This window comes from Xenopus tropicalis, chromosome 9 (assembly GCF_000004195.4).
Source record: "Xenopus tropicalis strain Nigerian chromosome 9, UCB_Xtro_10.0, whole genome shotgun sequence".
Lineage (NCBI taxonomy): Eukaryota > Metazoa > Chordata > Amphibia > Anura > Pipidae > Xenopus > Xenopus tropicalis.
The window spans coordinates 86,269,154-86,281,102 of NC_030685.2; the positions used below are offsets into that span (position 1 = coordinate 86,269,154).

At 50.9% G+C, this 11,949-nt stretch overlaps 1 protein-coding gene across 1 annotated transcript in view; it reads right to left on the reverse strand.

Moving 5' to 3' along the window:
• The window catches only part of igfbp2 (insulin like growth factor binding protein 2), a 29,636-nt gene extending 17,887 nt beyond the window's left edge, over positions 1 to 11,749 (reverse strand). Inside the window, 1 exon segment of the mRNA NM_001100237.1 lies at positions 11,067 to 11,749. Within this exon segment, the coding sequence (NP_001093707.1) occupies positions 11,067 to 11,424 (358 nt within the window). The 5' untranslated portion in view covers positions 11,425 to 11,749.
• Positions 11,750 to 11,949: the final 200 nt, after the last annotated feature.

Consider the following 11,949-nt stretch of genomic DNA (forward strand, 5'->3'; position numbering starts at 1 on the left):
AGTGTTTACAATATTGGTATATGAAGGCATTGCTGTTTGCACAAATGAGTGAGACCTCCCTTATTTCTTTCCCCAAGGATTCTAAGAAACCATCACTTCTATTAATAACTAGTCGGGGTGCCCTTTGATCAAGTCTAAGGGTGACTGGGGAAGCAAGGAAGCAAAATAAAAGGTTATACCCCCGCTAAGGGCTTAAAATTTAGCTCAGTCGGCCTCGCTCCCTGGAGGTAAATAGTTCGCCCTGGTTAATGAATTGAGAATATTTTCATTTAGGCAGCGTGGCCCCTGGGGACATTCCTGCTGACACAAACAAACAGTCACTTAGTGCTCCGTTTCATTCCTCCTCCTGCAGTGGAACTGCACCCACACGTGGGGAGGGCACACAGACCAGGGTGCAGGCAGTTGTTATCAGGGACTGGCTACTGAGGTCTGCTTGGAAGCCCATGTAGGCCGCGGCAGTAAACTTCTGTACTGTCTAAAGGAAACACTATGGCACCGCCTACCCATATGTATAAATACAAATATACAGAGAAGGAATGTTCTGGGCACACAATAAGCTGTACCCCCATACTGTACTGTCTAAGGGACACACTATGGCACCTCCCTCCCATATGTATAAATACAAATATACAGAGAGGGAATGTTCTGGGCACACAATAAGCTGTACCCCCATACTATACTGTCTAAGGGAAACACTATGGCACCCCCTACCCATATGTATAAATACAAATATACAGAGAAGGAATGTTCTGGGCACACAATAAGCTATACCCCCATACTGTACTGTCTAAGGGAAACACTATGGCACCCCCTACCCATATGTATAAATACAAATATACAGAGAAGGAATGTTCTGGGCACACAATAAGCTGTACCCCCATACTGTACTGTCTAAGGGAAACACTATGGCACCCCCTACCCATATGTATAAATACAAATATACAGAGAAGGAATGTTCTGGGCACACAATAAGCTGTACCCCCATACTGTACTGCCTAAGGACTAACAGAAACATTTCTGTGAAAGCTAAACGTTATTTGTTTCTCCCTATACAGCTAAGTCTAAAAAATAATTAAGCCTATTTTTTTGCACAGAAATCAATTTTTGCTGGAATTTGCTCGTCTTGTTGCCTCCGGCCTTTTGGTTCTGCCCCGGGCACAGTTAATGTTCAATGTTCAGCTATGTTAGCACCCAAAAAGCTAATAAAACATAAGGTCACTAGAGGTAATGTTAACCCGACTGCTTGTGCTGCAGGCGTTTTACTGACCAAAAAGCGACTAAATCAGGACAAGGACTTCAGTTACAGTGAGAGGCGTCAGGGGAGGCTCCCAGCTTTTGCCTTGTACTCTGTTCCCTTTGCTAAGAGAGAACATAGAGCGGCAGTGTGGCTGTCACGGTGCCACTCACAGGGGCATTTAGGTGGGTGCAAAGGTGCTGCCCCGTGTAGGGGCCGGTATTTTCCCTGCCTGCCTGGGTACCCGAGCCTCGTGCTATAGAATCAGGCCCAGATCTGCTCCATTGGCAACTGCGGCAAACCAGTGTGTCTGGCCTGGGATGGGCACCTGTTGGCTCTGGCCATGGAGAAAGTGATGTCACAAAGGAAAAGCACCAGATTATTTATTTGGATCTATTGTTAGTCAATTCCTGCAGATCAGACATGGGATCTCCTTTATTAACAATCAGTGATGTCCAACAGTCCAACCAACACATGGTCCTAGGGCAGAACTGTCAAATCTCCGGGATTTTTCAGCAGTCTCCCTGGTTACATAATAGATAGTAATCATATGTTAAGGAACAAGGACACCATCTCTCCCTACTATACCTGCTATCCCACAGCCCCAGTCCCTTCCCAGAGGCTATTATCCCCCCACTGCTACTATAGGCACCATCTCTCCCTACTATACCTGCTATCCCACAGCCCCAGTCCCTTCCCAGAGGCTATTATCCCCCCACTGCTACTATAGGCACCATCTCTCCCTACTATACCTGCTATCCCACAGCCCCAGTCCCTTCCCAGAGGCTATTATCCCCCCACTGCTACTATAGGCACCATCTCTCCCTACTATACCTGCTATCCCACAGCCCCAGTCCCTTCCCAGAGACTATTATCCCCCCACTGCTACTATAGGCACCATCTCTCCCTACTATACCTGCTATCCCACAGCCCCAGTCCCTTCCCAGAGGCTATTATCCCCCCACTGCTACTATAGGCACCATCTCTCCCTACTATACCTGCTATCCCACAGCCCCAGTCCCTTCCCAGAGACTATTATCCCCCACTGCTACTATAGGCACCATCTCTCCCTACTATACCTGCTATCCCACAGCCCCAGTCCCTTCCCAGAGGCTATTATCCCCCCACTGCTACTATAGGCCCCATCTCTCCCTACTATACCTGCTATCCCACAGCCCCAGTCCCTTCCCAGAGGCTATTATCCCCCCACTGTTACTATAGGCCCCATCTCTCCCTACTATACCTGCTGTCCCACAGCCCCAGTCCCTTCCCAGAGGCTATTATCCCCCCACTGCTACTATAGGCACCATCTCTCCCTACTATACCTGCTATCCCACAGCCCCAGTCCCTTCCCAGAGGCTATTATCCCCCCACTGCTACTATAGGCACCATCTCTCCCTACTATACCTGCTATCCCACAGCCCCAGTCCCTTCCCAGAGGCTATTATCCCCCCACTGCTACTATAGGCACCATCTCTCCCTACTATACCTGCTATCCCACAGCCCCAGTCCCTTCCCAGAGGCTATTATCCCACTGCTACTATAGGCACCATCTCTCCCTACTATACCTGCTATCCCACAGCCCCAGTCCCTTCCCAGAGGCTATTATCCCCCACTGCTACTATAGGCACCATCTCTCCCTACTATACCTGCTATCCCACAGCCCCAGTCCCTTCCCAGAGGCTATTATCCCCCCACTGCTACTATAATCACCATCTCTCCCTACTATACCTGCTATCCCACAGCCCCAGTCCCTTCCCAGAGGCTATTATCCCCCCACTGCTACTATAGGCACCATCTCTCCCTACTATACCTGCTATCCCACAGCCCCAGTCCCTTCCCAGAGGCTATTATCCCCCCACTGCTACTATAGGCACCATCTCTCCCTACTATACCTGCTATCCCACGGCCCCAGTCCCTTCCCAGAGGCTATTATCCCCCCACTGCTACTATAGGCACCATCTCTCCCTGTATATCTCAGGGGGTAGTTAATTACATGGGCTGCTCCATAAGAAGTTAATAAATCCCAGACTGTGCAACCTGTCAGGAATGCTAGCATCTAAACCTTTTATTAATACATAGGGGGTTTGATCTGAAAACCTCTTACTAATTTAGAATGGGGGCCCTTTGTTCTTCTGAGCTGGGAGCCGTCCGGCCTTCAGCCCCAGTAACTGTGCGAAAACAATTAATAATACATTGTGGCGTCTGAAATGAATGCACGCTGACACCAGTAATCTCCTTGTGGTTAGTCGGAGCTCGCAGCGGCACGGGGGACATTACTGAAACCTTTTGCCGAGATTTCTGCGGTTCACATTTAATTGTCCGGGAGAAATGACTGCTCCCCAGGCGCATGGTTACAACTGGAACTCGGGGCAGGACATTAGTTTATGTAAACAGGGTGTATTTTGGGATTGGCAAGCGCTCTGTGGAGTTCTCAGCGCAATTAGCTGAATAACCCTTTTACCTTTGGAAGAGAAAATCTGTTTGGAATGCGTTTTCTTGCTCTCTGTTCTGTTAAAGGGATTGTTTCTATACAAGCGAGCTGCGCAGGGGCCTCATTCTGTAACAGCGCCATAAACAAGCATAGAACAGTACAGGACTGATCTTAACATATAGACAGGCCATTTACTGATAGCAATAGACTGCTCAAACACTGTCAATATAACCAATCCCAATCAGGAGCAATTTTGGTTCTGTTTAGAACAGAAAGTGATTGGACATTCGCTGCTTGTTTCTCAGTTGAACAGACAGTTAGTAGAAGCCCTGTGTGATACTTTCAATAAGTGACTAATCGCTGAATCAGGAGATGGTTAGGGGGAATAGGGGGGAACAAAGATGGAGGAAGGAGTGAAGGATTGTCAAGGTACGGAAGATAGGGAAGGAGAATAGAAGGTGGTAGGGCAAAGAGAGTTTAGACCAAGGTTGCCAAACGAGCGGATCATCTCCCCATGTGCCCACCTAAGCCCAAATAATTAAATTTAAATGCTGGGTATATGGGCCATGGGATCAAGAACCGCATCAACGAGCCAATGTGATCACTGATCTGATGGAAAAATAGGCCAGATATTGGTTGAGTAGGCTCACTGGGGGTGCCCTTACACAGGCATCCCACAGGCTGAAATCTGCCCGTTTATGGCACCTTAAGAAGGGAGAACAAAGCACAAAAATTCAGTAAGGAGCTGGAGAGAAGACACAAAGATCTGTGAAGAAGCCAATAAATAGGAGGCAGAGAGGGCACAGAGATGTGGGAAGGAGGCAGAGAGAGCACAGAGATGCGGGAAGGAGGCAGAGAGGGCACAGAGATGCGGGAAGGAGGCAGAGAGGGCACAGAGATGTAGGAAGGAGGCAGAGAGGGCACAGAGATGCAGGAAGGAGGCAGAGAGGGCACAGAGATGCGGGAAGGAGGCAGAGAGGGCACAGAGATGCGGGAAGGAGGCAGAGAGGGCACAGAGATGTAGGAAGGAGGCAGAGAGGGCACAGAGATGTGGGAAGGAGGCAGAGAGAGCACAGAGATGCGGGAAGGAGGCAGAGAGGGCACAGAGATGCGGGAAGGAGGCAGAGAGGGCACAGAGATGTAGGAAGGAGGCAGAGAGGGCACAGAGATGCGGGAAGGAGGCAGAGAGAGCACAGAGATGCGGGAAGGAGGCAGAGAGGGCACAGAGATGTGGGAAGGAGGCAGAGAGGGCACAGAGATGTGGGAAGGAGGCAGAGAGGGCACAGATATGTGGGAAGGAGGCAGAGAGGGCACAGATATGTGGGAAGTAGGCAGAGAGAGCACAGAGATGCGGGAAGGAGGCAGAGAGGGCACAGAGATGTGGGAAGGAGGCAGAGAGGGCACAGAGATGTGGGAAGGAGGCAGAGAGGGCACAGAGATGCGGGAAGGAGGCAGAGAGGGCACAGAGATGCAGGAAGGAGGCAGAGAGGGCACAGAGATGTAGGAAGGAGGCAGAGAGGGCACAGAGATGTGGTAAGGGGCAGAGAGGGCACAGAGCTGCAGGAAGGAGGCAGAGAGGGCACAGAGATGCAGGAAGGAGGCAGAGAGGGCACAGAGATGCGGGAAGGAGGCAGAGAGGGCACAGAGATGCGGGAAGGAGGCAGAGAGGGCACAGAGATGCGGAAAGGAGGCAGAGAGGGCACAGAGATGCGGGAAGGAGGCAGAGAGGGCACAGAGATGCGGGAAGGAGGCAGAGAGGGCACAGAGATGCGGGAAGGAGGCAGAGAGGGTACAGAGATGCAGGAAGGAGGCAGAGAGGGCACAGAGATGCGGGAAGGAGGCAGAGAGGGCACAGAGATGCGGGAAGGAGGCAGAGAGGGCACAGAGATGCGGGGAAGGAGGCAGAGAGGGCACAGAGATGCGGGAAGGAGGCAGAGAGGGCACAGAGATGCGGGAAGGAGGCAGAGAGGGCACAGAGATGCGGGAAGGAGGCAGAGAGGGCACAGAGATGCGGGAAGGAGGCAGAGAGGGCACAGAGATGCGGGAAGGAGGCAGAGAGGGCACAGAGATGCGGGAAGGAGGCAGAGAGGGCACAGGGATGTGGGAAGGTGGCAGAGACGGCACAGAGATGTAGGAAGGAGGCAGAGAGGGCACAGAGATGCGGGAAGGAGGCAGAGAGAGCACAGAGATGAAGAAAGGAGGCAGAGAGGGCACAGAGATGTGGGAAGGAGGCAGAGAGGGCACAGAGATGTGGGAAGGAGGCAGAGAGGGCACAGAGATGTGGGAAGGAGGCAGAGAGGGCACAGAGATGTGGGAAGGAGGCAGAGAGGTCACAGGGATGTGGGAAGATGGCAGAGAGGGCACAGAGATGTGGGAAGGAGGCAGAAAGGGCACAGAGATGTGGGAAGGAGGCAGAGAGGGCACAGAGATGTGGGAAGGAGGCAGAAAGGGCACAGAGATGTGGGAAGGAGGCAGAGAGGGCACAGAGATGTGGGAAGGAGGCAGAGAGGGCACAGAGATGTGGGAAGGAGGCAGAGAGGGCACAGGGATGTGGGAAGATGGCAGAGAGGGCACAGAGATGTGGGAAGGAGGCAGAAAGGGCACAGAGATGTGGGAAGGAGGCAGAGAGGGCACAGAGATGTGGGAAGGAGGCAGAAAGGGCACAGAGATGTGGGAAGGAGGCAGAGAGGGCACAGAGATGTGGGAAGGAGGCAGAGAGGGCACAGAGATGTGGGAAGGAGGCAGAGAGGGCACAGAGATGTGGGAAGGAGGCAGAGAGGGCACAGGGATGTGGGAAGATGGCAGAGAGGGCACAGAGATGTGGGAAGGAGGCAGAGAGGGCACAGAGATGTGGGAAGGAGGCAGAGAGGGCACAGGGATGTGGGAAGATGGCAGAGAGGGCACAGAGATGTGGGAAGGAGGCAGAAAGGGCATAAAATAACATAATTCTATATTCATTGCTGTAATATTTTTGTGTGTGGCCACTATTGTGCCAAACATATTCCCCCCCCCCCCCGGCTTTCTATCTGGGCAGAAGGTGCTGGGTAGTCAGGGAGTTAATGTATATAAATAAAGGAAATTTACACAACTTTTCTACTATTTTACACAGACCTGTAGCAATAAATTAGCCAATCACAATGATAAAACAGGGCAATATAACAACCCCTTTCTGCTTTCCCATATGCTCTGTAGGGGGCGGAGCCATATTATAGGGACCCCCAACCACATTTCTGTAGCCAATGAAAAGTGACCAACAGGGTGTTTTAATGGTGAGCAGCAAAATGCAATGGGCTCAATCTTCATAGCAGGCGACAATTAGCCTCAGGGTCGGAATGGACTGGAGAGAAAACCCATTGGGCCCCGCTGACCCAGACCCAATCTCTGCCCGCCCTCCCTTGATTGCAGCAAAAGTAAGTATAAGTTGCACACGCAGCGGGTGGGGAAAGGGGCTGGTGGTGGGTAAGAGGGTGGGTGGTGGGGGGCCCTAGTGGTGGCCTCAGAGGGGCCTCACACACCCCAGTCCAACCCTGATTAGCCTTATTTCTCTTGGTTACTAATGGTATTGGCACCAATGGCAAAATTCCCAACATCCATTGGACAGCATGATTAACATCCACTATCAAATGACATAACTATTGTGTGCCGGGCCCCCCTGCAAAAAAATCTTCTGAGGGGCTCATAGATTCCTACCAGGTCCCCACAACCCCCCACTCCTGCCCCCGCTGGCATCTTTTCACCCACCTGTGTCTTCCCTCCCCATTTGCAATTAGAAAAGCGGCTGCAGAGGAGGGAGTTTAACTGCCATAGAGGCAGCAGACCCTGAGGTCCGGGCCCTCCTCCCGCAGCCATGGGGTCTGCTTCCTCTATAGTTATGGCCCTGGCACTATCTGTGTAGAGTCTATATGTTTTTCCACTGCTCTCCACTGACTGTGAGTGACGTAATCCTGCACTTAATGGCCAACCCCAAATCCTTGTGCACTTTTACCCTCCAATTGGTGCCTGTGTTACCCACCCACTTAGATTGTAAGCTCTAGGGGGCAGAGACCTCCTTCCTACTGTGTCTCATACCACATGGCGCTCGATCTGTGTATTTATACTTATTAATTGTATTTATTATAATACATGTACATTGATTGTACAGCGCTGCGTATTCTTGTAGTTACACATACATCAGCAATCTCAGTGATATATATAGAAACAACTGACTTTGGTTTGGCTGCTTTGCAAAAAGTTGCAAAAAAATCCTGTTTTTATCTCCTTACTCGCTGCAAGCAGGAGAGACTGCTCGAGCATACAAAGGTGTGCGCCCCAGACAAGCAATTATACCCCCAGCCACAGAGCCCAGTCTGTCTCTGTAATCTCCCATCCTCTCTGTCTCTCATAATTACGCTTAGTCCCTGCGTGTCGGACAAGGAGAGAAATAGGAATTCTGACCACGCACAATTCAAAATTCTACAGAGAAGAGATTCAGCAATGGGAATCTAATTCCCCGCACCATGCAAGCTGGGCAGCCATATAGGGGTCTCAGTGATATTTATTTTCAGCCATTTTTTATGGTGCATGAAGATAAAGGTGTACAAAAAAAGTGCATTTTCATTGGTTTATATAAATGACAGGCAATGCAGAAAGGTATCGGGGGGTTCTGATGGCTTAAAAAGGCAGAGGAGAAGCATTACCAGTGCCTAAAGGTGCCCATTCAGGAGCTGATTGGAGTCCTTTAAAGCAATTCAGCAGCTTATCTGGCCCTGTATGGGCACCCCCAACTGCCTACCCGACCCACCTTGGCCTAAAATTGTCCAAATTGCGATCGGACAGGTTTGAGTTTCCCTCGGATCAGGGACTGCGCTGGCTCGTTGATACAGTCCTCGGTCTGATGGAGCCTTTGCCCCCAATTTTAAAATGATCATTTGGCCCTAGGGTCAAACAATCAAATTAGCCCAATATCACCCACCTTGAGTGGGCAGGGCAGGCAGGGATATGTTGAATCCAGGATTCGATTCAGGATTAGGACTTTTTCATTAGGAATCCATGTGCCTGGCCAAACCGTATCCAAATCTTTAAAATCACGTGACTTTTCATCACAATAAACACAAAAGTTGAATATTTTTGGCCACACACTACATCTTTCACAAAGGATTCGGGGTTCGGCCGGATCCCAAAATTGTGATTCAGTGCATCCCTAATATTGGGAGAAGATCCACTCTTTTCAAGCGGATTGTTGCGTGTATGGCCGCCTTTAGACCTTAAGGGCAGGGGTACACAGGGGGAGATTAGTCGCCCCTCAAGGCAACTTCGGGCGACTGCGAGACATCGCAGCAATGTGTTTGCCATCCCACCGGCGATTTACTTTCTAGCCAGTGGGATGGCATTGCGGGGAGATTAGTCGCTCGCTACAACGAAAGTTTGTCGCGGGGCGACTAATCTCCCCATGTACCCGTGCCCTAAAGGAACAAGTACAAAGTAAAACAATAGAGATTCTGGGGGGGCACTGAGCTGTCTATAGTGGGGGGCCAGCATGGGCGGAGCTAGAGGCAGCAGTGCAATATTTGGTGCATTATCCATACCCATACACCATCCATGTTCCTCAGCTGCACCTAACTTCCATGGCTTTTATCTATTTTATCTAAATTGGCCCCCTAGACTCAGGACCCCGATGAAGTTGCTGCCCCTGAAATCTTTGTATCTACATCTATTGTTCATCACTAGTCAGCCATTTTGTGGGTTCTACCCAGCAGTAGTTTAGCACTTACACCCTCTTGTAATGAGCACCCGTACAGGACCCACCTCACCCCACATAATCTATGGGAGTCAGCAGGTATCTGACTCGGTACACAAGGAATCACATCCGCATTTTATTGAATCACGACGAGATCACAATTAAATAGATCCTTATAGTTTCGTATTTTCCCAATGCTTTACAGCTGCCCCTATCTGCCCCCTCCCTAGGGACAGTTCTACCAGACCCTCCCTATGCTGTGTGGGGCAAGTGATGCACTCTATACATACAGGGTTACATACAGAATGAGCCGTCTCACAAACACGCTCACGTGGCTGCTATAGATTCCATTTCCCAGGGTCACTGTTGAGCAGAAGCCTTTGATACAGAGATGCCGTCCCACAATAAATTTGTGCAGCCACGCAGGGAGCACGTGGGGGTCCCAATCTGCCTCCATCCAGAAAAACAGCGTGAAATATTCACTTTGGGAAACTCAGCAAATCCGGCACTGTAATAATGCATTCGCTGTGTTTCATTTCAGCAGTTTTATTTAGCCCTGAACTATACAACCCTCCAGCTGAAGGGACTGGGGCTGTGTCATAGCAGGTATAGTAGGGAGAGATGGTGCCTATAGTAGCAGTGGGGGGATAATAGCCTCTGGGAAGGGACTGGGGCTGTGGGATAGCAGGTATAGTAGGGAGAGATGGTGCCTATAGTAGCAGTGGGGGGATAATAGCCTCTGGGAAGGGACTGGGGCTGTGGGATAGCAGGTATAGTAGGGAGAGATGGTGCCTATAGTAGCAGTGGGGGATAATAGCCTCTGGGAAGGGACTGGGGCTGTGGGATAGCAGGTATAGTAGGGAGAGATGGTGCCTATAGTAGCAGTGGGGGGATAATAGCCTCTGGGAAGGGACTGGGGCTGTGGGATAGCAGGTATAGTAGGGAGAGATGGTGCCTATAGTAGCAGTGGGGGGATAATAGCCTCTGGGAAGGGACTGGGCCCAACAATACATAATAGGTTATTTTCACCAGTTAAACATATAATGACAAATAAGCCCCATTGAATCCACCTCCCTCTGTTATATAAATCAGAACGTGTATTTATGTTGCTTAGAGTTTACAAAGTCCCCATTAAGTCCCCAAATTAACCACCTGTGGGGGGGGGGGCAGAATTTGTTATAATGAGCCCTGAGCCCAGCGCATCACTATCCCGCTGTCTGTATAGGGCTCCCTGATAATGATCCCACAGCCAGGGAACAGCAAGGGACAAACAGTGCTATTAATATTACATTACATTACATTAACATTTATTTATAAAGCGCCAACATATTCCGCAGCGTTGTACAATAAGTATAATTATATGTACAAATAAGGCAAATACCATTGCACATCTGTAATGAATGTAAATTGCAAAGTTGCTTAGAATCATGTTTTTTATTAGGCAAAAATATATATTTTGACTTGTCCTTTAATACATGGCCTTTGGCTTATCATGGATCTGGTAACCCCAAAGAGAGCTAACTGTGATTGGATTGCTGCAGCCCTGTGCTCTGTAGATTGTAAGCTCTTGGGGAATAATAGGGTTGACATGTGAGATGTGCAGGATTGTAATATCTCCTTACTGCCCTGGGGTTAGTTGCCAGTACAAGTTACCCTCCCATAGCACCCCACTTTGTGCTTACCGGTACCCCGCTCCTGGCTGCTCCCATACTCCGTGTCTCTCCGCTTGCCGCAGGTTCCCAGCCCCAGTACCAGTGCCTGCAGGGGCAGCTCCGAGCCGGGGTGGGGGTAACAGCGCAGCCCCCCGGCACAGCGAGCAGTATACACCCCGCACGACTCTCCCTCCAGCCGGGCACACACCGGGCAGCAGCCGCACCCAGGGGCCCGGACCAGCTCGGCACAGGGGGGTCGGGGAGCGCTGCCGGGACAGGTGGCCAGTCGCTCAGGGGAACATGGGGGGCAGCGGAACAGCACCTCGGCCGGGGCAGGTGTGCAAAGTACCCCCAACAGCAACCCCAACAGGTACCGGCTGAGCCCCATTGGGCAGGTAGGTGGGCAGGTAGGTGCCAGGTGCCCCTCTCCCTAGTCTGTGAGTCGCACAATCTGCCCTGGATTACCCCCAGCCACAGCCTGTATACCTGCCCCTGTCTATTCCAATACAGAAACTACCCTTGCCTGTGTGCCCTCTGTCCGGCTGTCTCTCCCAGTCAGTTTGCCCTGTGCCTGTCTATTTGCACTCTGGCTGTCTCTCCCCACCCCTTCTCCTTCTCTGCCTGTCTCTGGCAGTCTCTTTCTCTCCTTCTGCCCTACTGTATCTGCCTGTGCCCGACTGTCTCTTTCTTTAAAGCTATTGTGATTCCTGCCGTCTCACTTCTGTGTCTGTCTCTCTCTCTGTACCTTTTATTTCTGCTCCCAACTCTGCCCCCCTCCCTGTGCTTCTCCTCCCCTCTCTGCCCTCCCTCCCTCCCCACTCTTCCACTTTCATCTCCAAAGGGTCCCTGCTCTTCTAACAGAACCGAGTCCAGAATATAATGTACCCTCTAGGGAGGGGGCAAATCTGTCCTG